At 43.3% G+C, this 25,261-nt stretch overlaps 2 protein-coding genes across 5 annotated transcripts in view; both read left to right on the top strand.

Annotated features, from left to right (window-relative positions):
* The window catches only part of syce2 (synaptonemal complex central element protein 2), a 4,959-nt gene extending 3,864 nt beyond the window's left edge, over positions 1-1,095 (top strand). Inside the window, exons 3-5 of the mRNA XM_017416904.3 lie at positions 382-461; positions 529-643; positions 739-1,095. Of these exons, the coding sequence (XP_017272393.1) occupies positions 382-461; positions 529-643; positions 739-939 (396 nt within the window). The 3' untranslated portion in view covers positions 940-1,095. The remainder of the gene's footprint in view (positions 1-381; positions 462-528; positions 644-738) is intronic.
* Positions 1,096-4,100: 3,005 nt separating this feature from the next.
* Positions 4,101-24,693, top strand: slc44a2 (solute carrier family 44 member 2). Of its 4 annotated transcripts, none has more exons than XM_017416980.3 (22): positions 4,101-4,311; positions 11,480-11,528; positions 11,613-11,686; positions 12,791-12,875; positions 12,991-13,075; positions 13,859-13,978; positions 14,092-14,152; positions 14,240-14,366; positions 16,024-16,107; positions 16,277-16,389; positions 16,475-16,606; positions 16,685-16,784; positions 17,794-17,886; positions 17,981-18,065; positions 18,159-18,421; positions 18,595-18,689; positions 18,828-18,931; positions 19,008-19,081; positions 19,158-19,228; positions 19,319-19,407; positions 19,732-19,816; positions 20,055-23,328. In XM_017416980.3, the coding sequence occupies exons 1-22, from the start codon at positions 4,275-4,277 to the stop codon at positions 20,558-20,560; spliced, it is 2,532 nt and encodes an 843-aa protein (XP_017272469.1). In that variant the 5' UTR covers positions 4,101-4,274; the 3' UTR covers positions 20,561-23,328. The 4 variants fall into 4 exon arrangements, with proteins under 4 accessions (XP_017272469.1, XP_017272470.1, XP_024861851.1 ...); XM_017416981.3 differs by lacking the exon at positions 20,055-23,328 and adding an exon at positions 23,336-24,693 and having other exon boundaries at positions 4,118-4,311; XM_025006083.2 differs by lacking the exon at positions 4,101-4,311 and adding an exon at positions 10,408-10,505.
* The last annotated feature ends 568 nt before the right edge of the window (positions 24,694-25,261 follow it).

Here is a 25,261-nt window from a genome sequence, read left to right as displayed (position 1 = left end):
AGGGACTATGTTTCTCGGCTGGCCTGGGAACGCCTTGGAATTCCCCCGGAGGAGCTGGCCCAAGTGGCTGTGGAGAGGGAAGTCTGGGTCTCCCTGCTTAGGCTGCTGCCCCCGCGACCCGACCCCGGATAAGCGGAAGAGAATGGATGGATGGATGGATGGATGGATGGATGTTAGATATTCTGAGAGGAAGAAGTGGCCTGTTTGTGCTGTAGATTAGTTATAGCAGATATTATTGTGAACTGTCACCATAATAAACGTCACAAATATAGTTTATCCTGCTCACACCTATATAACCCACACAAGGGTTTTTCTTTTGTTTACTGTGTGTGTCAGATATTTTGTTACTGGGGATGATGGACGTTTTTCTTCTTCTCTCAGACGGGCGACACGGACTGCGATTCGCCACGAGAAAAGTCCTCGGGTGCGAGCACGACCGAGGTCCAGGAGGAGCCCGGCAGGTACGGGAAGGGTGATCGTTGCTCTGAACGTGTCGGAGGGTTTAATCCAGCGTCCGTTTTCTTTCAGCTCCAGCGTTGATGACATCAGCAGGAGAGCGCAGGAAATGGTGGAAAAAATCAACCGCAGCCGGACGAGCGACCAGGACGTGATGGACGGCTTTCAGGAGAAGCTGACAGAGAAGGTGCAGATGAGTGTTTACGTAGCGTTTTGCTTTACGGTTTGCAGCAGGCGCTCTGATCTGGTCGTGCTGTTTCCTCCTTTCTTCCTGTCCGCCAGGTGACGGAGATGTGCCGGCAGATGAAGGAGCACATGTACGCGCTCTACGAGAGGAACAGCGATGAGATGCAGGTGAAGCTCCAGGAGCTGTCGGAGGTCCTGGACAGCTGCACCAAGCTGAACCAGGAGCTCCTGGAGGCCAGTCAGGCCCTGACGCTCCTCAGAGAAGGTCTGGGCTTAACTCAGCCATCGAACCAGTGACAAACCAGCTGTCAGCGACTTAATGAGTTGTTCTGACCGAGCCAGCTTGTTTCATTATATCGAAGATTAGATGGATTCATTTAGGTCAAAATATGAAGGTAGCTGCTGTTATTTTTTGTCTTGTTAATGTTAAACACTTGGTTCTGCTTTGCACAGTTTGAGTCGTCATTTAATTAAAAACGCTTAAAATAAACAAGCACCGTTTCTGTTTACATTTTATGTTTATTTTGTAGTTTTTATCGTACGTCTATAGCCCCAAAAGTCTGCAGATACTACTCTGGGGTTTGTGTAAAGAGCTCTGCTCACATCTTTAACACAATTTGAAGCTTTTTATTTACAAACAACGTCACAAAACACAACAGCCACAACTTATTCCACGTGTCCCGACAATTCAAGGATCATTTTTGACTGAACGCTTCTCAGGTTGACCCTAAAAGTTCACTTGAAACAGCGAAAAACAAAAACTAATTTTCCCAGTAGTTTGTGATCTGATGCTTTTATCTTACTCCCAACATGAGGCAGCTAAACGACAGCTTTGTATATATGTCGTTTTTTTATCTAGATTATTAAAAATATTAATTTTCAGTCTGCAGTCTGGAGATGTCTCTCCCCAGGATTAAGTCATAAATGTCATGAGACATATGAATAAGGTTTTCAAATAAAAATATAGCTACATAAAATACCATAAACAAGCTGTTCTTGCATTAAGAGAATAAGGTAATTTATTTTTAAATCTGTTCAGTAATTATACAAAACTTATCAACACAAACCTGAAGAAATGATATTGTCTGTGTGATGCTGCCCTCTGGTGGTGTTTTTGTGTAACTGCAGATGAACTGACAGCTGTTTATTTATTTATTTTTACTTCAGGCTTCTGTTTGTACTTTTAAAAACTTGTATTAGGAAGAAAGAGACAAAATCATCTGGACTGCTCCAAAAATGCCAAAGTTTCTTTAAAGTATTGTGACAAAAGATGTCAGCGTGTAAAAAGAAGGAGAAGCCAAACGATCCAAACTTCTTCTGAATTGTTACCGACCGAAGGTGCAGCGATTTCTTTATATCACTAAATTATTTGTGTGAAACATCTTTCCCTGTTTTACTTTTTTGTTTTAATTTTTCTGAACACTTTTTGCAATCTACTTCAGCAAACTTTGTGCTATTTTAGCCATTTCTTATATAAAATGTTCATCTCGTTTAGGATATGGGTGCTTTGACTTTTGAGTTTTATGACTTTTATATTTATTAAGTTAATATTTAAGTTTTTTTACAAATATTTTCCCCATAGAAATATATCGAGATCTCTTCAGTTTGTTTAAAAACTGCTTCAGCAAACCGGGTCTGTTTTCGTCTTCAAATGCAGCGATTAGTTTTTAGCTACTGTTCTGCTAATTTTAGCTTTTAGTTAGCCTTTGATAGTTTTACCCACCATTTTGCTAATTTTAGCTTTTTGCTACCTTTTGTTATCTAGCTTTTAGCTAATATTTTGTTGTGTTTAGCTTTTAGCTACCATATTGCTACTTTTAGGTTTAGATGGTCTTTGGCTACTTTAGCTTTTGGGTACTGTTTCCTATGTTTAGCTTTTAGCTAAACCTTTTACTGCTTTTAGCTAGAAGTTTCCTACTTTTAGCTTTTAACTAAACTTTTACTTCTGTAGCTAGCGTTTTGCTACTTTAGTTTTTAGCTAATCTTTTACTGCTTTTAGCTAGCATCTTTGCCACATTTAGCTTTTCACAGGCCTTTCGATGCATTTAGCTTCTAGATACCCTTTTGCTACTTTAGCTTTTAGCTACCTTTTGTTATGTTTAGCTTTCAGATAACCTTTTACTGCTTTAGTTAGTAATTTTCTCTGCTTTTAGCTTGTGTTCTGTTTCTTTCAGCTGTAACGATTCAGTTTCAACTCCTTCAGCGTTCAATAAAACCTGAACTAAAATAAACTCTAGAGCCTGAGTTACTTTCTGCTTCTCTGTTTTTATCAGAAAGCAAAGAAGAAGAAAAGGAACTGTTGTGTTTGTTTGTGGCTGTTTTCTGTTGGTGCGTCACCGTGTCGGGGATGGACTCTTTTTTTTTGTTTGTTTGTTTGTTTCATGCTTTTAAATTATTCACACGACACGTTTCAGTGAACAGAGTTCTGTGAATTCGTGGTGTCAGCCTCTCACAGGTTTCCAGCTCCTTGTTTTCACGTCTGTTACCTGCTGACTTGCTGCAGGATTCAGCTGCCCTTTAAACTAAACGTTAAAGATTATTCTGCTCATTTTCAAAAAGTCATCATGTTCATACGACTGATAACAGGCGGGTAGCTTTACTTATTGAGCCTTTTTATAGTCAGGCTAAAAATAAACATGTTTTAATAACAGAAGCTGATCTGAGGTCTGTTGCAGGAGGAGAAAAGGGCGATAATCTGTTTGTTTGTCCAGATGGATTTTAACAAAACTTTCCGGAGCTGCTGTCAAGATGGCCGCCACAGCTAAGCAACAGAAATGGCTGCAGCTCAGTCGGGTTTTGCAGATATGGAACTAAAACTTGGTGTGGTAGTAGCTGAGAGTCATCCTCGATGCATAGGTTTTGTGTCTGTTAGCGAAATATCTTATGAACCACTGGACGGATTTTAATGAAACTCTCAGGAAGTGATCAGTGGGTGTCTGTCTACAGCTGATTAACCTTTGGGGTCAAACCGATTCAAGATGGCGGACACAGCCAACTCTTTATGAAGTACAGAAATGGCCATAACTCGGTCAGTTTTACAGACATCGAGCTAATATTTGGCATGAGCTAAATTTCGGACATGTACGGTTGAGAGAAGGTATGTATTCATTCCTAAAGTGAAATAAACTGAAGTATTTCACTTCAGTTTTTGCACTTTGGAGGCTTTCTGTTGAGGCGAAGTGTTTTCGTTTATTGGTAAAATAGCAAAGACTTTTTGTAAACTAACTAACAATAAAGTTGTTCTTATTAAACTTCATTTTTCTTTTTGTTTTTTCAGATCTAAACGTGTTTTGTCGGTTAAAAACACGACTCTTCCCACCCTTTTTTGCATTCCTTCGCAGGTAGGAGGGTCGCAGTTCCCGCGTCGGGCGCTCTGATTGGCCGGAGTGGCTGTCAGTTTCCGGAGCTCCCTCTCGTGATTGGCTGCGTCTGTTCTCCGTTAGGTTTGGAACGCGCCCCGCTCTCAGACAGGGAGGGTCTTCTTCTTCGCTGCTCCTTTTAGCCGTGGCGGTCGGTGGTTTTTTGATGGAGGAGGGGTGGGGTGACAGTGGGGGCTCCTTCCCTCGACATTTCCATGGTAACTGAGCTGTCCGAGGTGTGATCAGCGCGAGGAGACGAACAGGAACGTGAGAATGGAGCTGGAGGAGAAAAACCCGGAGCCCAAATACGGTAGGAAAAAAGCCTTAATGTCACTCCCTTCTCCTCTATCTGTCATTTTTTTAAAATTTTTTTTAGCTTCCGCCCCGAACAGAAGAAGAAGAAATGGAAACAATGACTGCAACGGATGGATGGGTGTGGACCTCCATGGGTCTCATGCAGATCTGGAGTCTTCCTCATCCTCTTCCTCATCCTCTGGCTTTTCACAAACCGATCACATATTTACAAAAAACACACACAGCAGCAATGTAAAAACAACAAGGTTTTATTTAATGTAGCCACTGCCTCTGTTTCCATTTAAATGAGGCCAGGGCTAAATCTGGTCCTTAATGGTTTAATGGGATTTTTTCAAAGCTGATAAGGAGATGTTAAAACAAGGTGTGTCTGGGTGAGATGTTTAATTTGAGTGTTTTTCTGCAGGCAGAGCAGCAGACTCTCTCTGGGTTTGGAAACCATTTGGTGTGAGGATCAGCAGCACAAACACGCGCCGAGCAGATGTGCATGTTTGTGGGAAAGCACACCATTTCTTTCTTTATTTGTCGGCCTACTTGGTCCTGTTTTCTGGTGTTCGTAGATGAAAACATTCGGCTCATGCAGGCCGTGGCTGCTGGAACCTTTGGTTTCTGGGAGCTTTAGGATTTTTAAAATGTTTGACTTTATTTACAAATATTTCCCCCATAGACACGCATGGAGATCAGCGTGCTTTAGTTTTGTCTTCTCATGTTACCTTTAGCTGCTGTTCTGTTACCTTTCGCTGCTATTCTGCTACCTTTAGCTAAGTTTTTGCTACTTTCTACATTTCCCTCCCAATCTACTACTTGGCTAAGTTTAGCTTCTAGCTAGCCTTTGGTCACTTTTAGCTCTTACTTAGGCTTTTGCTACATTTAGCTTTGAGCTAACACTTTGCTACTTTAAGCGTTTAGCTACCATTCTGCTTCTTTTACCTAGCCTTTTGCTACGTTTAGCTTTTAGCCAGCTCTTTGCTAAGTTTAACTTCTAGTTAGCTTTTTGATACTTAGCTAGTGTTTTAACTTTCAGCTGACACTTTGCAACTTTCATCTTATCTTAACAGTTTGCTTTGTTTAGCTATTAGCTAGCCTTATGATGCTTTTAGCTTTTAGTTAGGCCGTGGCTACATTTAGCTTTGAGCTACTCCTTTGCTAATTTCAGCTTTTAGCTACTATTTTGCTACATTTACCTGTTACTTTTAGTTTTTAGCTAGCCTGTTGATACTTTTAGCTGTAGTTGTTTTTTAACTTTCTTTTGGTCTTAGCCGGCATTTTGCTACTTTTAGCTCGTTGTTTGTTTCGCTCGTTTTAGCTTTCAGCTAGCATTTTGCTTCTTTTAGCTCTTAGCTAGTTCTCTGCTTCTTTTAGCCTGAACACCTCGGTTCCGGGGCTGAATTTGTCACGTGTTTAGTTCTCCTTACGTCCCAACGAAGGAGACGTTCTTCTGACGATCTCAGCCGAACGTGTGACTCACAGCCGAACAGCTCGGTCCGGTGTTCCTGAGTCTGAGTCATGAAGGTTTAATAACCAGCCTCGGCTTGCTGCGCGGCTCTCAGCCGGGTTGTTACATGAGAGGATGGTCGTAGAAAGCCAGGAATCAAACCACTGTCCTCAGGCCGGTGTTTCAGCGTGTTGCCTCGCTGCTAAATTCCTCAACGCAAAGAGAAATGCTGGAAAACGGATCGGAGTTTTGTGTGTCTGTGTGCTGAACATCTCATGTAGACGAACCAAAACTACCCCATTCTGCTGTGGAACATTTCCACATAAACACCCTTTCCTTGACTCCCCTCCCCCCCCCGGGGGGCCAAAAGGGCAAAACTTGGAAATAAGTTTTGTTTTGTGTGTGCTGCAGCTGATCATTGTTCCTCAGCGGTTTTATCAGCAGAGCTCGATCTGAGATAAGCCCACAGTGGTCGCTCCACGACCGGTCGTCTGAGCCGGTGTTTGCACAAAGAGGCGGGCTGCAGCGGCGTGTTCAGCCCTGTCCGCCCGGCCCACACCGCAGACGCCAGTCATGAGGCTTCCAGTCAATACTGAGCCGATAAACACACGTTTGTTTCCACACACGCACAGAAACACCGCAGAACCTTCTCCCTCTGTGAGAAGATCACACAGACCAGTTCCACGAGGACTACAAAACGTTGTCGCCCGCCATCGAAGGCGGGGTGATAATGATTTGGCCTCTGTGTGTGTGTGTGTCATTACCAAAATATCTCATAAATCCTTAAACTTAAACTGAAACATTTTAGGATGTAACCGTTGGATGTACGTGTCAAACAATTTAAGATGGCCGCCACAGCCAACTGGTGTTAAAGGAAGCCGGGACGAAGACGCCCTCTGGTGGAATGTCTGAACGGGCCGAGGCGGCGAGGGTCGACGAGCCGAAAGCTTAGGTGGCGTTTTCGGCTCAGTGATGCGATGAAGTGACGACATTCGGTCCCAGGATCAACCAACAACAAACAGATTTGTTTCCGAGGGAAGACAAATGATGGCGCACGACTTTGCATTTAGTTGGAAAAAAAAAATTAACCACAAAGAGAATCGCTAAACTGAGTTAACTCGTGGTTAAAAACGCAACGAGGGAGACGTCCGTCACGCACTTAACGCCTCACGTAAACGCAGCTGAAGTCTGCTCCACGCCCCCTTCGGTTCCTCTGTGCTCACTTCATTTCTGAAAGCTAACGCCCGCGCAGAATGTGGTCGGGTCCGTCCGTGGTTTACGGAGGCGGGCGAATTCGGGGAAACGATTTGTAATAATCGTTAGATCACGCAAAAACGTGATCTTCAAGTTTTAACCGAAACGGCTCCGCCATTTCTCAACGTGAGACAATCGTAGTCAGAAAATAAATTCCTCCATTCCTTTTATTTTAACATGCTGGCCACCGACCTAAATGCTGACTGAATAAAGTTTTCTGAGTCACGAGTTTAAAACCCTGATTCAGTCGATCGGCAGCTCCTCTGTCCTTTCAGGGCTGATAAAAACGATCTGTTCCTTTCATCCTTTGATAAAAAAAGATAAATGTTATCGCGTCAGAGCACAGAAGGCAAATGTGTTTTCTCCTCAGAAGAAGGGCCCACACACACACACACACACACACACACAGATAATATGCACAACCACAGTAGCCATGAAACCATTAGGTTAGGCAGGAAAGGCTTCATTTGATAACCCCTCTGAGCCCATTAGTGAATCCCATCAGCCATGACATCATCACACCCTGTAACACACACACACACACACACACACGGAGTACAGTTACTCCAGCCCTAACACAGCGTTTCAGTCTTCTTCTAAATACAAACTGCAGCTAAATGTCAGCTTGTTTAGCGTCAGTTTTGGACACCGAGGATGGGTGACGATGTATTTCATACCTCGAAGGAATGCATGTCGAGTTTCAGACAGAAACCTAAGCTCTAAAAAAATGGTGACGTTGTAGCATCACGTCTCGTCCGATCTCATGGAATATCACAAAAGACTCTCAACTAGTGTCAGTTGGCTGTGGCGGCCATCTTGAATCAGGTCGGCTAGGTTGTCTAACTGAGAGTTTCATTAAAACCCGTTCTCTGGGGGATTGGATATTTTGCTAACAATGCCAAAAATGGATATTTCTACTACATTTAAATAATGCACACGTTAGACGTGAACCACCATATTTATTACACCGAATACATTCAGCCCCATGTGGTATTTGTTCACAACAAGCAGATAAAAAGCTGTTCGAAGGCTTTTCAGCACAGAAATCTTTTCTTTTTTTTTCCTGCGCTGGAGATTTAATGGCCGCCTTTCAAATTCACACGTTGTCCTCCAAATGAAAGGCTGAGGTTCATCCTCTTCACTGCATAAAAGAGGAAACGTTTGCGCAAAAAGCAAAGACAAAGAAGAAAAGTAAGAGCATTTATTAACATTAACATTTATTATCGCAGCCGTCTGGGCGCTCATTTTGAAGGAATCAGACTGACATCTATGAAGTGAAAAACTGAATTCAAGCAAACAACATCTGCTCACTTTTTAACATGTTGTGTTTAATTTGATAAATGACATATTTTATAAACCATCTTGTAGGATTGTGTCCATCATACAGACGCGTATCTGAGACGATGTCGACGGTTTCTTCGTTTCAGATTCGGTGTAATGTTTGTAACTGAGCGCCAGTGAGTTTGGCTTTACGCTCCAAGTTCTCACTTTTCTGTCACGGATTAAAACATTATTACCACCTGAAGGCGTGTGCGCCATCTTAGCCAGCACAAATAATGTAGTCAAATGGGCTAAAGTCTGATGTGGCTGTATCTGAGACACGTCCTCCGAGCGATAACGGATCTCGTTGTGAGGTGAGATGGCGCAGAACGCCATTTAAAAGGGTTTGACTAAAACAGCTTCAACCTGCTCTTAAATGTTCATAAAAGTTCAGTCTGTTATTTCTTTGTTTGTTTAGTAGATTTGTGTTGGTTTGATCTTATCTTAGCAGTTCAGAGCTGAGGAATCACTGAAGTACATTTGGGTTTCGTCTCAGTGGAGGTCCAGCAGTAGCCTGAGCACGACGTGCCCTAAAGACGAGTCCACAGCTGGAACCTCTGGACTCTGTTTCCCGTTTTGTTTTGTCGCTGGCGTTTGGACGCCGGGTTCGCCGGGTACACGGCAGCCCTTCGGTCATCATTGATTCTTTTATTTCGTTAAAAGAGGAGACTCGCGGCGCACACAGGCAGAAGAGAACAACACGGTTTATTTTCAGATTAATCAAGAGAAAACTGTTCGAAATCTGCCCGATGACCTTTATTTCTTTCATTCACTGGTTGGAACAGGACTTATTGGAGCTGCAGCTCAGATTTGCGTCACTGTTTACCTTTTATTTAAGGTTAATAAAGGAACAGTTTATATTTAGTCGTGTTTTCCCCACACAGAAACTACAGCTTTATGCACTTTTCTTACATCTTTACCATCGGGTGAAGGAACCAAAGCAGTCAGTGTTTGTGTGTAAAAGTCACTTTCTGCTGAAACGCACGTGTTTTCAGAATATTTGGGGAAACAACTTCCTGCTGAAACGGTGGAAATGGATCTGCTGAAACACGTTGGTCGACGCTGCGGGCCGACATGTTCTGCAGCAAGAAATGAGGAACGTAGTTTTCCTCTGAAACGTCAGATTTGTAGCTTTCAGCCTTTATATTAGGTGCATTCACTGATTGTGTTTGTTTTTTTCTGCAGTCACATGTCGGCAGAGGTGGTCGTATCTCAGATGTACTGATTGCTGCATATTCCCCCCACAGTGGATCATAACCAAATCATTGTTTTAACAAAAACTGGCACAAAAAAAACCATTTGAATAAGGCCTTTGTTTAGTAAGAAAGAATTCAAAATGGAGGGATGTTGTCAAAATGCTTTCAAAAGCTCAAATATGCCGTTGAAGTCACACGAGGAGGTCGAGGAAACACGGAGGTTAAGTTCTTCTTCTGTCGTCATTCTTTCCGAGCTCGGAGTCACTTTGTTGACGTGGTTGGAAAGTGAAACTGAAGCTGCGAGAAACGCTGAGTCAGAGAAGCTTCACTGACTCGGCGTTAAATACAGTTTATTTTCTAAATAATTTAATTCCTGGAAGGAATGCTTATCACCCGCCGCCCTTCGGGCCGGAGTTTCAGCTCGTCTCCCGCTGAGAGACGAGAGTCGTAGCCGTCCTCAGAGGATGTGCTGCGGATGTTTCTCAGCTACTACCACGTCAAACCTTACAACCATTTATCTGTTGTTTTTTTTATTCCAGTTGGCTGTGGCAGCCATGTTGAGTTGGGGCGACTCCAAAGGTTAATCAGCTGTAGATGTTTACTTCCTGCAGGTTTCATTATAAGTGGTTCTTGGGATAGTTTGCTAACAGACACACGCAGATAAAAACATTATCACCAGCAGGCGGTAAACATGACATCAGCTGTTTTTAGGACCACTCCCTATCATGTTTTAAATCTTCCACTTTTTATTTAAACTGTATTTTTTTTTTTTTATCTGCAGCTGCTTCTGCTGCAGATGTGTCGACGAGCCTTTAGGACAGAGAGGGACCAAAAAGAGAGAAAAGTTGCTCAATGTGCATCTTCTTTTGTTTCTTTTTTTTTTTTAAATGAAAGAAGGAAGTGGAAAGATTTGCAGAGAGGAAGGAGACGCGGCCGTCGAGACGACTTCTGCTCGCAGCGACAAGATGACAAAATATGAAAACATGGGTAACGTTCTGGGCTCTCAGACTCCGTGTGGGACGATGTTGAGCGCGTTGACCTGATCGAAGGTTGTCGGTGCTCAGCTGGACCGCGGCTCCCACGTTTTGTTTTGCTTTGAAAGTGGCGTACTTCAGCTGTGTTGGCAGGAAACGTTTGGGCATCCTGTGTTACGTGAGCGTTGTGAGCCTTGCACGGCTCAATATGCACACGGAAAAGCAATTTAATATCAGCCAGTTGTTGCTCAGGGTGTGGTGGGCCCCTTACGGTAGCAAGGCAGGATGTGCAGAGGTTTAAGAGGACTTGAACGAGCCGGTTTCCTGTCGAGGCGCATTTCATTGGGGTCAGCCCGGCCCCCCGGCGGGTGAAGTTTCTCCTCTGTCGCGTCTGAGGCGTTTCCATGGCGGCCGGCGGGGTCCCTAAGGAGCTCCCACCGTCGCCGAGGAGCCATTTTGTGGGTTGCTAAGCACGACAATCAGGCCGAAGCATCGTTCCTTACTGTTCCCTCACATCCTGGCAGATTCAGAGCTCTTTGTTTGAAGCGCGGTGCTAAAACCCATGCATTTTAAATAATCTGTTGAAAGTGTTTGGTTTTCTGCATTAAAGCCCGAATTTCTGATTGATTTAAATAAAATGAAGGCAGAAAAAGAAACCCTGCTTCTTTAAACAGAAGATAACAGAAGCAGTTTGTGTTATAATCTATACTTGGCAGCTCAGTTGCAGACACATGCGTACACGAAGAAGTTTTCCTTCTTTATTTGATGGTGAGAGTGGTCCCAGGCAGGAAGTGTGTGGAAAAAGACATAATGTGGTCGTAGGTGTTGCTCCACCACATTGACGGGCAGATGTCTTCTGAGAGACGTTCTCAACCATCGAGAGAACCTCCAGTTCATTCCAAGTCATCTTCATCTGCAGGTTTCAGGTCCAGATCGACTTTAAAAACACAAAACGAGCCTCTCTGTCTCTCTGTCTCTCCTCCTCAGGGCCGTCCAGAAAGTTTGACCCAAACTTTAAAGGACCAATCCAGAACAGGTGAAAGTTTTTATTATAACCTTTTTCTTTTCTTTAATGTGTTTAAAGACAACAAGAAACGTCACGTTTTCTGTCTCCTCTCAGGAGCTGCACAGATATCCTCTGCTGCATCCTCTTCATCATCGCCCTGCTGGGGTACTTCGCCGTTGGCATCCTTGGTAAGACTTATCCCTGATGTCTGTAATATGAATTTATTGGTTGTATTCGTTTAAAATGCAATCATGGTGCAAAACACAAGTCAGTACACACTTTAAGAAGGTCTAGCTGAGACAATCTCCATCAATATTTGTTGACAAAATACAGAAATGAACCTTTGTTTTAATATATAATATGTCAAATCATTCATGTATACTTTTTCCCAGTTACGTGTTACATAGATTTAAGAACAAACATAATTTCTTTTGCCTTCTTATCATTTTTTCTCCTTTAAAACAGCTAAAAATCCATCAAACATCCTACAGCTGCTAACATTTAACTATGAAACAAGAAGAAAACAGAAACAGACGACACATTAACGCAGACTCGCTGCTGCTCTGACGCACATCAACCCGTTTCCTCTCCTCTGCTGCCCCTTTCCGCATCGAAATCAAAGGTTACTGAGAAATTAAAGCTTAATTTTATTGGCCTCAAAGTAACTGTGTCAGGACGACGACATGAGAAGCGACAGAGACTCAATCTGTCTCAGACTGGAGCAACAGATCTAAAATTAAATGTTATCTTTGGGGCCACATTAAGTGAAGTGAAAATGTATTTATATAGCACAGAAACAACAACAGAATCAAATACAGAAATACAGAAAAGATTAAAAGTCACCAAGGGCCGGATCTGGTCCGCGGGCCGTGAGTTTGACACCCATCTTGTTAATGAACACCTGGATGCTCCAGACCATTAAAACGCCAAACTCATATTTGCTCAATCAGTGCGTTTAAATCCGTATTTAAGGGTCGACTTAGCTTTGTTTTGTTGCTCGTTTGAGAGTTTTTCACCTTTAAACCACAGATGTCAGACGCCGCTCCTCGGGGGGCGCTCTCCTGCATGTTTTAGATGTTTTTGCTTTAAAACACCTGATTTAAACAGACGACTTGTTTCCAATGCTCCTGGAGGAGGTGATTAAACCGTCTGAATCAGGTGTGTTGGAGCAGAAACACCTAAAACTCCCAGGACAGCGGCCCTTGAAGCCTGGAGTTTGATCCTCCTGATTTAAACCTTAGACATGAAGAGTTCTGCTTATTATAATATTTATGTTTTTATTCCCTCTGCAGCCTGGTCTCAGGGTGACCCCAAAAAGGTGATTTATCCCACAGACAGCAGGGGGCAGTTCTGTGGACAGTCTGGGACGCCTCTGGAGTAAGTCGCCTGCGGATGGAAACCCCGTCCTCGGAGATGATCTCCTTTAGATATCTGGGGGTGTTTGGAGAAAAAAAAAAGACCAATCCCGTCTCTTTTCTCTGTCACGCCGCAGGAAGAAACGTCTCCTGTTCTACTTCAACATCCTGAAATGTGCCAGTCCTCTGGTGCTGCTGGAGTTCCAGTGCCCGACCACGCAGGTCAGTCCGGGCCGGCAGACCGCCGCGGCGCGCTCTCGGGACTCAGACATTGTGTCCCAGGTCTCGTCGCGCAGCTTTGAAATAAAACGTGCAAACTTGCCTTCGGTGGCACGGCCGATGGCGATCAAACCCAGACGTTCGTCACGTTAGAAACATAATTCAGAGTTTAAACCTAAACTTTACCTGACTGAACTGGAATTAAGACATTTTTTAAGTTTTTTTACACAATCCCAGTTGCCAGCTGACGTCTCAGACTGCTGAGCTGCCTAAAAGTTTCATTTTTCATTTTTTATTTTTGCAAACTCTTCCTTTTTCCACAAGTCTTTTTGGTACTTATACAGATTACACATTAAAACGCAGGCCTTTTTCTCTTTTTCGGTTATATTTTAGCTCCAGATATTCTCCACATGAACGAAAGCGTGGTTTTAACTCGTCGTATCTGCTGCGTCAAACATCTACGAGACATATAGATTCACACCGTTCACCGTTCACGAGTTTCCTGCACAGCGGCTCGTCGTTTTGAGGCTTATTTATCAGTCTGCTTCTCCCATTACCTCGGCAGTCAGGGAGCGACAGACACAGGCGCGCGGTTACCGTGGTGACTACAAGGAGCCACTTTAACGTTTAGCATTAACCTCTGGTACCGTTCACCCATCAGGATGCTGGTAGTCTCAGTTCAGGTTCTTACAGAGATACGTTGGCGTTTCGGGCGGCAGCTCGTGTTTTTACATTTTTTCAGTCCGAGCGGCCGTCCATCGCCTCACGGCTGTTTTCTGTGCCCAGCTATGCGTGGAGAAGTGTCCGGACAGGTACCTCACTTTGGTGAAAGCCATGTCAGGCAACGCTGAAGACCAAGAATACTACTCAGGATTCTGCAAGCAGGAAGTGGACTTCGCCAAACTGGTACACTGTTAAATCATCCGTTCTTTAAGTTTTTACCCTCTTGGCAGACTGAATGCTTCCTGTTCAATGAGTGTCGTGACAGAAACGGTAACTAAAGGCTTCTTTTGATTCAGAGTACGCCAGAGATCCTGAGGGACGACCTGTGTCCCGCCATGTTGTTTCCCAGCAAAGCCTGTGAGCGTTAAATTAAATTTACCTTGACGCCTCTGTGTCCTTCGGGTCCTGTTCTCCCGGTAAACGCCCCCCCTCTCTCCTCCGCAGTCACGCGGCGCTGCCTCCCTGCCCTGGAAAAGAGAAAAGGCGGCGTGATCGTGGTGGGGAACGTGACCACCTTCACTGACGACGACAACAACAAAATCAACGCCTCCGACCTCCTGGAGGCGTCGAAGTGAGTCCCTGTCGCTGACGACCCTCAAAATCTGACTGGAACAGGAAGTTAGGCATAAACACAAATAATAAAATATTAAAAGTTAGCCTCAGTTAGATCTGAAACTAGATGGAGTCACATGAGAGAACTTGAAAAACAACTTTATTTACGAATTACTCCAGATTCTTAATCTGTAACTCATTCAGATCAGTCTCAAGTTTGTAGTAAGAAGTTATTTTTATTGCAAATAAAGGGGATTTAGTTGTTAAACTAACAGAAGTTCATCTAAATCTCTTTAGATGGTTTAAAAAGTGAATATTCGGTCTCTTACACACTAAAATGGATTAACTGTCGGATGTTTGTTTCTCGTTAAAAACATCAATCTGACCATCGAAGCCACACAGAATGAATAAAACAGACTTTTTGTACTTTAAATCCTTCATTTAACGGTTTTTGCTGTGACTTTCTTTAATTCTTCAAAAACAGAAGTAAAACAAAACGCCACGCTGAGATTAATTAGGATATTTTTTATCTTCTGCTTTGCCATTCAAGGTCCATCATTTGCTGAACGTGCGTGTTTCTTTCGATTTAAATCCTTGAACTGGTGACAGTAATTAAGCAACATTAAATAAAAGTTCACTTCACAGACGCCCCCTGCTGCTCGTTGGATGTAAAGCAGGTTGAAGGCACTTCCTCCGTGGCTTTTTTAAAAAAATGAAGTCCAGATTCATCTGTTTTTTTGTTGTTTTTTGTTACAAACTGTGAATGATAAGAGCTGGGGTTTATGAGTAAATTACTGAGCTTTAGAAACACTAAAACAAAACGTGTCCATTTGGCTTTTTGTTTCTGTGTGGCTGCCTTTTGAATTTCATTAATTATTAACAGAAACTAAATTATTTTTGAGTGATAAACTCGGTTACCAAACCTCCTTTTTCAGCCAAAGGCTGCTGGAGGCAATTATTATCACATCTTAGGCCTTCGTTAGTGTTTTACAGACGAAACGATGCAGAATAATTTACATCGCCGTCATTTTTCGCTTCGTTTAAAAGAAACTTCTGATGTTTGTTTCACCCCGAAAGCTCGTTTAAGGCGGTATTTTCAGACGTGACAGGTTTAACGTGAACGCTTTGAGTTTACAGTGAGTGAGCAGTGACTTAAACGTCGCATAAACGTTAAATTTAGCGTGCTAGTTCTTTCATTTTCTTCTTTTTTTTAATTAATGTAAACATTTAGTCGTTACTACAGCTGGTTCAGAATATTTTCTTGCTTTTTTAGCACCGTGGGCGTCCAAAAACAAGCTGATTGGACAATTATGTGAATATTTTAAGTCAAAAACTAAACCCTGTCAGTGCTGCCAAGAGGTTAAACATCCGTTGACTATTATATTTACATCAAAGTTTATTTTTTTAATATAAAAGTGTTCCCAGATTCCTCTCAGATGTTTTCAGTTCATTGTGACACATAATACTAGGAAGTATTTAATGAAAAAAGCGCTTTATTACGACACAAATGCAGGTGAAAACAACAGAACAATCTGAATAATTATTAGAACTAATCATGCACTCGGTTATTGGTGTTTTTTTAATTTGACAGATAAATTTTTACTCTTTTGGCTGCAGAAAGAGGATGACAGCTGCAGAGCCTGATGGTTATTTTTATTCTCATTTCTTGCTTAAAGGAAATCAAATTACGCGCTGGAAGCTCGTCAGGTGGCCATGAGAATCTTCGAGGACTACACTCAGTCTTGGCACTGGATTTTACTGTAAGTCCTTCCTTAATGATGAAAAGTCTGGATTATAAGTCGAATTTTCCTAAACTTTTGTATTTTGTAATAATAATAAGTGTAGCAGAAAAGCTGCTCGGGGTTCAGGACTGATTGTCGCTGCTTTGAGTCGTTTCAGAGCTGAATAATTTGTCCCGTTTGTCTGCAGCGGTCTGGTGATCGCCATGGTGGTCAGCTTGATCTTCATCGTGCTGCTGCGGTTCCTGGCGGGCGTCATGGTGTGGGTCATGATCGTTCTGGTCATTCTCGTCATCGGATACGGTAAACCGCCGCTCCCCGGAAGTAACGGCGTCGTCTCCGATGACCCGCCCTGGTGTTTTACCCTGACGTGCGTGCTTGTTTTCAGGTATTTTCCACTGCTACATGGAGTACGCCGCGCTGAAAGGGGAACCCGGCGCCGACGTGACCATCCGCGATCTGGGCCTGCAGACGGACTTCTCCGTGTACCTGCAGATCCGACAGACCTGGCTGGCCTTCAGTAAGCACCGCGGCGTTCCCGCTCTCACCTCCGAACACACATTTACAACGATAACCTCCCGAATTCGCTCCTCCGCAGTGATTATCCTGGCCATCGTGGAGGTCGTCATCATCCTGCTGCTCATCTTCCTCAGGAAGAGAATCCTGATCGCCATCGCCCTCATCAAAGAGGCCAGCAGGTCGGCGCAAACTGCTCGATTATTCCAGACTTTTAACAGCTGTAAACCAGTTCTGGTTTCATTTATCCGCTCGATTGCTACAGATACCTTAAAGGGAAGCATGGTTCTGTTGAAAGGTTATGAAGAATTAATATCTTACCTGTTGTATGATGAGTTTAATTCTGACCGGAGCTGACGGCTGGTCCAATCGGAGCTTAGGTCAAAGAGGCCGTTTTAAAACTCCAATCTTAAAAATCCATAAATGAAATATTTTACAAATGTTTGCATCAGCAGAAATGTTGCAGTCCGTTGTTCTAATTGTCCCCCACGAAATTTAAAGAAGCAGTAATGTTTACAAAATATCTCATGAACCAGGGGGTAGACTTTTATAAAACTCTTAAAAAGTAATCCCTGGATGAACATCTGCGATCGATTAACTTTTAGAGTCACCCAAATTCACAACGGCCGCCCCAGCACACACAAAAATGGCTAAAACTCGGATAAATTTACAGATATTGAGCTAAAATTTGGTGAGATCTCATAAAAATCACACGAGAACGGCATCTATGACGTTGGGCCAGAACAGCTACAGCTCCCTCCTCAGTGAGAGAAGATTTCAGTTTGAACCTCTGGCGTGAAAGGCGAAGGGCGATATGCATTTTTTTATTATTTATTATTTATTAGTTATTTGCAAGAACCCTTCTCTGGTGGGAATATCGGAATATCTCTGCCGGAATAACTGTGTAAAGGGAAAAAGAAGGTCTGAGACTGGAGTTGTTTGAGGACACCTGAGCTCGCCGCTGCCTCGTTAATCGAACCAGAGTGAAGCTTTATTTCTCTAAACTGAGGTTCAAAGAGGTATTCATCTGCGCCAGGTAAGATATTAACTGTTAATATTCCTTTTTACGGAACTCCGCCTTCAGTGTTGCTGTAATCCTGTGAATAAGACGCATTTAAAGCTCGTTTCCAGACCTGAATCTTCCTCCTTCTTCTGTGATACGTATAAATAACGTGATGTTTCCTCCCTCAGAGCAATCGGCCATGTTATGTCAGCCATGTTCTACCCCCTGCTGACCTTCGCCCTCCTGGCCGTGGTGATCGCCTACTGGGCCATTACTGCTGTGTATCCTTTGGTTAGTCCTCAGAGGTAACCTGGACGGTTCCAGGTGGCGGGTATGACCGTCTCCTCGCTTTGACGCCTTGACAGCTCCGTACAGATTCTTGTCTACGTCGAACGAGCAGATCTACAAGGTCAAAAGCAAATTCAACTGCTCGTTCGCCGGGCAGACCTGCGACCCCAAGGTGCGCCTCGAAGCGACACGTTTGTTTTTTTGTTGTTTTTAGTTAGAAAACAATCTGTGCAGCAATCGGCCTCTTCTCCTTTTTTCTCTGCAGACTTTTAACACCTCGAACACTTCGATGCAGTGTCCGGACGCAGACTGCTCGTTCGCTTTTTACGGCGGCGAGACGGTCTACCACCGATACCTCATCCTGTTTCAGTTCTACAACGTCTTCCTCTTCTTCTGGTGCGCAAACTTCGTGACGGCTCTGGGCCAGGTGACCCTGTCGGGGGCGTTTGCGTCGTACTACTGGGCCTTTAAGAAGCCGGATGATATCCCTGCTTTCCCCATCTTCTCTTCTCTGGGACGAGCTCTCAGGTTAGAATAAAGGTTTTTGTTTTTTTTAATTTTGCATAATTAGAAACCAAGTGGCACCAAATGTAATATTCCCCGTCTCAGATTGTAACCCAGTGGGAGCTTCACGCTTGAACTGGGTGTTTAACAGAACCTCTAAATCCCACGTTTGGCTTTTGTTTCCTCCCGGTGTGCAGATACCACACAGGCTCCCTGGCTTTTGGCTCCCTGATCCTGTCTTTGGTCCAAGTCATCAGGGTCATCCTGGAGTACCTGGATCACAAGTTAAAAGGTGAAACATCTGACACCTTGTGTTGCAGTTTTTAACCCTGATTCTGGCGTTATAAGTGAACTAAACCTTCCTGATTAGGAGCGTATCAACGGGAGATAATAATAATAATAATAATAATAATAATCTGCTGTCCTTTAGCCGCTCAGAACAAGTTTGCAAAGTTTCTGCTCAGCTGCTTGAAGTGCTGCTTCTGGTGTCTGGAGAAATGCATCAAGTTCCTGAACAGGAACGCCTACATCATGGTAAGCTCATGGAACCGGGTCCTGGACCTGAGAGGAGCTCTTTCCAGGAGGCTGATGTGTCTTTTTTTTCCTCCAGGTTGCAATTTACGGGAAAAATTTCTGCAGCTCGGCTCGAGACGCCTTCTTCCTTCTCATGAGGAACATCGTCAGGTGTGTTTTCGCCCTAAGTGTCGATCAGCAGCTGCAGTTTTTTTTAATGCTCATCGCTGTTTCCTCTTCACCACAGAGTGGCTGTTTTAGATAAAGTGACCGACTTCCTGCTGTTCCTCGGGAAGCTCCTCGTTGTGGGAATCGTTGGTGAGGGAAGGTTTTATTTACAGACCCAAACATGGCGGGGAGCTCCGCGTGGCTTTCAAACTTAGATCGTTAAATTTTCTCTTTCTACAGGAATTTTCTCTTTCTTCTTCTTCTCTGGGAGAATTAAAGCCGCCGAGGACGCCGCGCCGTCTCTCAACTACTACTGGGTGCCAATTCTGGTAAGAGCAATTAAGCCTTCCTCCCTTTTGTTAGTGAAACGAGACGTTTAAATGGATTTTTAATTGACTTAAAAGCAATGATTCTTAAAAAACAGCTTTAGATCGAAGATCTGAATACAGATCCACACATGCAAGGTTTTCCCCTAATTTAACCTCATTAATCTGGACTATTAGGGGAGAATATTTGGTTTTAATCAAATCAAAAATTCAAATAAAGTCCAAGTTGTAAGGCGACAAATTGAAAGGTTACCAGGAAGAGGGATGAATACTTGAGTACTGAGTTCAGAGCTCAGTTTTTGACCTTTTCTGACTTCCTCCTCTCAGACGGTGGTAGTGGGAGCCTACCTGATTGCCCACGGCTTCTTCAGCGTGTACGCCATGTGCGTGGACACTCTGTTTCTGTGTTTCTGTGAGTAATATTTCATTCTCTTTAACCCGGATCTCCTCGTCCTGCTCATAGAGCCGTCTGAAGCTGAGCTGCTGGTTTCCTCTTCTTCCTGCCTTAAGTTCTGACTTCTCTTCTCTTTGTCTCGTTTCTCCCATTAATTTACCTTTGCTTTTATTTTCACACTTTCCTTTTGCTTTTTCCATTTTCTACCATTAACCCAAACAAAAACACAAACAAACTTGCACACGTTGGACTAAAGGTGAAGACTTGGAAAGGAATGATGGCTCATCTGAGAGGCCTTACTTCATGTCTCCCGAGCTGCACGAGATCCTCTCCAAATCACCGAAGGTGGAGGACCTCTGCGACGGCGCCGAGCCGGCGGACGCTCCGAAACAAGAGGGCGAGGTGAAGCCGGAGGAGGAAACGCCTCTTCAGCAGCAGCAGGACGGAGAGGTCCAGCTGAAACAGGAGACAGCGCTCAAGCAGGACAATGAGGAGAAACAGCCGCTGCAGGCCAAGGCGGACGACGAAAAGCCGAAAGAGGAGAAGAAGGAGAAGCAGGAGGTCAGTCCGGCGGACGAGACTGAGAAGAAGGAAGAGCCAGACGCGAAAGAAGCCCCGGGAAAGCAGGAGCTGAAAACCGAGGAGAAAGCAGAGGAGGTGCCAGCTGCAGCCGCGGAGGCTGAGAAGGAGAAGACAGGGGAGAAGAAAGAGGAGAAACCGGAGACTAAGGACGAAGACGTCCCATCTGCGCCGCAGGAGTAGATGCTGCAAAACAAGAATGAAAGATGTGTGCTTACAGCTTTGTGATATGGACCTATTTAATGTAAAGCATCAAGCTAAAGTTTCAGACGGCTTTAGAAGTGTGGGTGGATTAACGTCCACCGGGAGAAGGTTGATTTTAGAGTAAAGGTGCTATCTCACTGCTGGCGACTAGAAAATTGAAAGAAAACGAGTTAATCTGCTGAGCGTTTGCCACCAAGCGACCATCCAGCCTCAAGGCGGCGTTTTGCACTCCTGGCCACGCACATTATTTTGTTGTCCAGCTCCGCCCACCTCAGCAGCCGCCTCTTAGTTTGTGATTTGGTTTTTGAAACGAAGACAGTCAGATTTGGACCCGTTTTCCCCATTAATTAGTTATTTCTCCTCAGCGCGGCGTGTTTGCCTCGGGTGATTTCTGTCGGGACGGATTTCCCTTCAGGAGTCGAACACGTTGAGCGACGGGGTTCGAGCGCCTCTCCGATCCGTGACAGGAAGTCGAGAGCTCAAGAGGTTCTGGAGACGATCAGGAGACTCCGCCGTTCGCCATCTAGTCGCAGCCCAGTGAGATACCGCCTTCAAGGTGGAAGCAGGTCGAAAGTCCAGTGCATCTCTGTAGCTTGAACAAAAAAACAACAAAAAAAACAAACAAAAAATGCTCCTTTGTGTTGGTTTCTAAACAGTGTTGGATTTTTCTATCGTGGGGATCCGTAAACCATGGTGAGTGCTGAACCCGTGCCTGATTTCTGTCGGTGTTTTTTGTCGTCTTAATCTCGTCGCCGGATGCACTACAGGACCACGTAACAACCGAGTTTACAGTCAGAAGAAACGTCTCGATCAGTGGCGAATCCTCTTTCGCTGTTTACAAATAATACCAGCTGACGCCAAAACGTTTCCAACACATTTGATACGCTCTATAAAAAACCCAAAAACAGGATCTCTTTCTTTTATATGAAACTCGTGTACAAAGTGTCTGTTTCTTCAGTCTTGTTGAGATCCTCACCAAGATGTGATTCGATGTATCGCCACCTACTTGCCTTGGTATTTGACGTCAGTGGCGTGATTGTGTGGCCATGATGCAGAGATCATGACCCCCCCGAACCCGAACCCCCACTTGTTTACAGACTCCACTTGCCTTGCTCTTTCTCTCTCTCTCCCTCGAGTCCTTCTTTCCCGTCTAACTGCTGCATGTCGTCAACGCGGCCTTCTGAACGCTCGCAACTTCCATCTTTAAGTGTCTGGATGCTTTTGTGATCCTCTCCTCGTCTGTGTCGCCCCGAGAGACTGAAATTACTGACATTCCGTATTTACTGGGTGTAAATCTTTACTGCAAGTGATTGTATTTAATAAATATAGATCTGTTCTGGGTAAACATGCAACTGTTAGGGTGGTTTAGTGTTTTAAAAACAAAAAACAGGTGAGTTTTCAGAGTTAAGGTTATCGACACGTCTGAGTCAAATTTGAATTGTTTAATCGTCACTTTTGGCTTGTGACCCCCCTTTAAAATGAAGTGTATACATTCTGGACTTTGTGTGGTGATTTGTGAATATTTCAAACGACACCTGAAGAAAAATCTTTGGGACAAAAAGGAAGAAAAAAAATGAATCAGACTGAATAAATGATTATTTGCAACTAAATGATCTAGAAACCTTATTTTTTCATAACTTTATTGAACTTTAACTTTACAGAAAAGTGCAAAGTCGGCACGTAAATACAAATAGCTTAAAGGTACTCACTGCGAAGCATGAAATCAAACAATGCTGCTAGCCAATGAAAGAGTTTGCACCAATAGATTTCCAGATACTGTATTTTCTGGACTATAAGGCGGACTTAAAAGCCTTCAATTTTCTCAAAAAACGACAGTGCGCCTTATTTATGTAAGAAGTCGTGTTTTAGTACGACTTTGGTTAAACTACAAAGCCACAGCGCTCGCAGCATTAAGGCTAAGTTATAGTTGCGTGGGGCTCCGCCCACGGCGAGCAGTGGAGGCGTTTATACTTGACGCTTACGTCGGTGCAGTATCCTTCGGTGAGTTTCAAACCGTTTGATTATCTTTGTGATCATATAAATGCTGATACAGGCGAACCAGCTCCACTAGAGCACCGAAATCAGCCATTTTAAATGGAGCGCGGCGTGCGCGGTCGGCGTGAAGTCACAAAAACTGGGAGGCGAGGATGCGCCTTATATATGACAAAAATTAAAAAACGGACCATTCACCGACAGTGCGTCTTATGATCCAGCGCGGCCTAAAGTGCAGAAAATACAGTATATCGATAAGCCATCTGAAATGCAGGTACGCAGTCGGTGTAAACAAAGCACTCAGCTGATCCGACTGACTTGCGTTTGGCTGGACGTAGTCTGTAGGTAAACAAATGTGCTGTAGAGTCGAGGAGATAAGAAAGTGAAAAGAGGAAGAACGAGTGAGACAGCTGCCAGTGAATAAATATGGCGCCATAAAGACCAAGCGTTCAAACACTCGGCTCTTAGACGGATGAGTTTACTGTTTCAGCCTAACCTGTCTTTTTACCTCCAGTCCGAGCGTAAACACGTGAGGACGGCGCCATTATCGGCTCATTTTTAGTCCCTTTCAGCAGCGGTGGTCTACAGCCGATCTAATGTTTAGCTGCCCATCAATATGAGAAACAAAATGTTTTGTTTCTTACTTTATGGTTGATTTGTTTCTGTGCGCGTCCTCGTGACTTTGCAGTGAGAACCTTTAAGTTGTGTTCCCTTCGTGGTGGCGGGAAAATGTTCCTCAACTCTCTCTTGTTCGTGTCACAGTGGAGGACTTGGAACGCAACGATGGATCGACCGAGAGGCCGTATTTCATGTCGCAGAACTTGCTCACCCTCATGAAGAAAAGCAACGACGAGCCCAAATCTGTAGACTAAGTCATGGTGTGTGCGAGTGTGTGTGTGTGTGTTTGTTACCTTTTTAGGATCTTTTCTGTTTTAATCCGTCTCCATGTCAAGACAGGAGGACTTTATGGGGACCAGAACCTGGTCCTAATACGGTGGAACGCCATTTTGGGGTTAGGGGTTAGCTTTAGGGCGAAGGTGAGTTAATGATTGGGGTCAGTGATTTAGGTTTTTGTGAGGTTTTATCTCTGACCTCTCCTTGACAGCTGCTCAAGCTGGACTCGAGTACAGAGCTCTCGCTTTGTTTTAAAGTCTTTTTTAAAAAATAAAGACCAAGTCGACGGATTTGGTTCAGTTCATTTCACTTCCGGCAAGGAGAGGAGTCGGCACAAAGCTGCGTGGAGCTCATTTTTAAGCCCAGCTAACATTAAAAAGCCACAAATCATCGTTTCCTGAGCCCAATTATAAAACCGATGGATGGAGTCAGGAGGAGCTTTTCTCCTCTTCGGGAAGGGAAACGTTTAGGAGCCGGAAATTCCCGTCTCCAGCAGCTGCAGCACATCCAGTTTCATTACATCACGAGTCAACGATGGAGGGCAACAAGCAGTCATTAACGCCGATTTCATAACGACGGTGCACAGATGTTTCAGGGGATCCTGAACTTTGACTGTTTTACCGTTTTTATGTTCATGTTTGACGCCTGGTGCGGAAAGAAGGAGGGAAATAAGTTTGGGGATTCCTGGTAGATGCGGGTTAAGGTTCAGTTTAGAGCTAAATGTTATTAAAGGCTGATTGGTTTGAGATGGCTTTGGGCGCCGTTAGCCTGCAGATATGAATAGATGTCAAAATAATGTCTTAATAAGAACTGAAATATGAGTGGATGTGTGTGTGTGTAAGATTAATGAAAGGAGAATTTACTGTGCCTTTTTTGATGTACATATACAGTATTTTTTTTTGTCTTTTATTCATTTATCCTGCTCATTGTTGCTGCCTGACCACCTTAATTAAATGAGTTTTAGCTGTAATGCCTGCAGATAATTTAAGAAAGCCTTAATTCTAAATATCGTGTTATACGTTAGAATGTATTTTATTGGATTCTGACACCAAGTCAGTGTGAAAGTTTTATAGGTCAAACAAATATTTTTTTTTATTTATCAGTTTAACAAACTAAATTGCACTGTTTGAAAATAATTCACCAAAGTCATTTAAAGCCACGAGAGATTACAAACGGTCTAACATTAATTTTTACTTTTTTTTTTTTTTTTTTTGTGCGTTATTGTTGTTTATTATTGAACAAATGTTTTTGGTGAGTGGCTAACGTTAGCTAGCCGCTAAGCTAGCGCCGCTCATTAGCATTTTATTTGAGTTGGCAAAGAAAAAAGTAAAATTTGTGTCTTTAAGTTGCTCAGCTTACGTGGTTATATTGTTTTGATATATTAAGTTATATAGTNTTTTTTGTGCGTTATTGTTGTTTATTATTGAACAAATGTTTTTGGTGAAAACCGTTTTCAGTGTGTATGTTTTACATTACCTAATAAACATGTTTTTATTTGAGTTGGCAAAGAAAAAAGTAAAATTTGTGTCTTTAAGTTGCTCAGCTTACGTGGTTATATTGTTTTGATATATTAAGTTATATAGTTTTGTCATGTGCTTAAATTGTAAAAAAAAAAAAGTAAGATTTGAGATTTTAGGCCCAAAAATTTGTTCAAAATAACACCAAAAACATGTTGGATTAACATAAAAAATATAGAAAATTATATCAAAAACATATGTTTTAAAGTTTTGCATAGTTTTCTTTTAACTTAATGATAAATCTAATTTTTTTAGATTAATTATTCTATATTTTTTT

The sequence above is a fragment of the Kryptolebias marmoratus genome, linkage group LG3, assembly GCF_001649575.2.
Source record: "Kryptolebias marmoratus isolate JLee-2015 linkage group LG3, ASM164957v2, whole genome shotgun sequence".
NCBI classification, from domain to species: Eukaryota; Metazoa; Chordata; class Actinopteri; order Cyprinodontiformes; family Rivulidae; genus Kryptolebias; species Kryptolebias marmoratus.
This window is presented reverse-complemented; position numbering and strand designations above follow the sequence as displayed.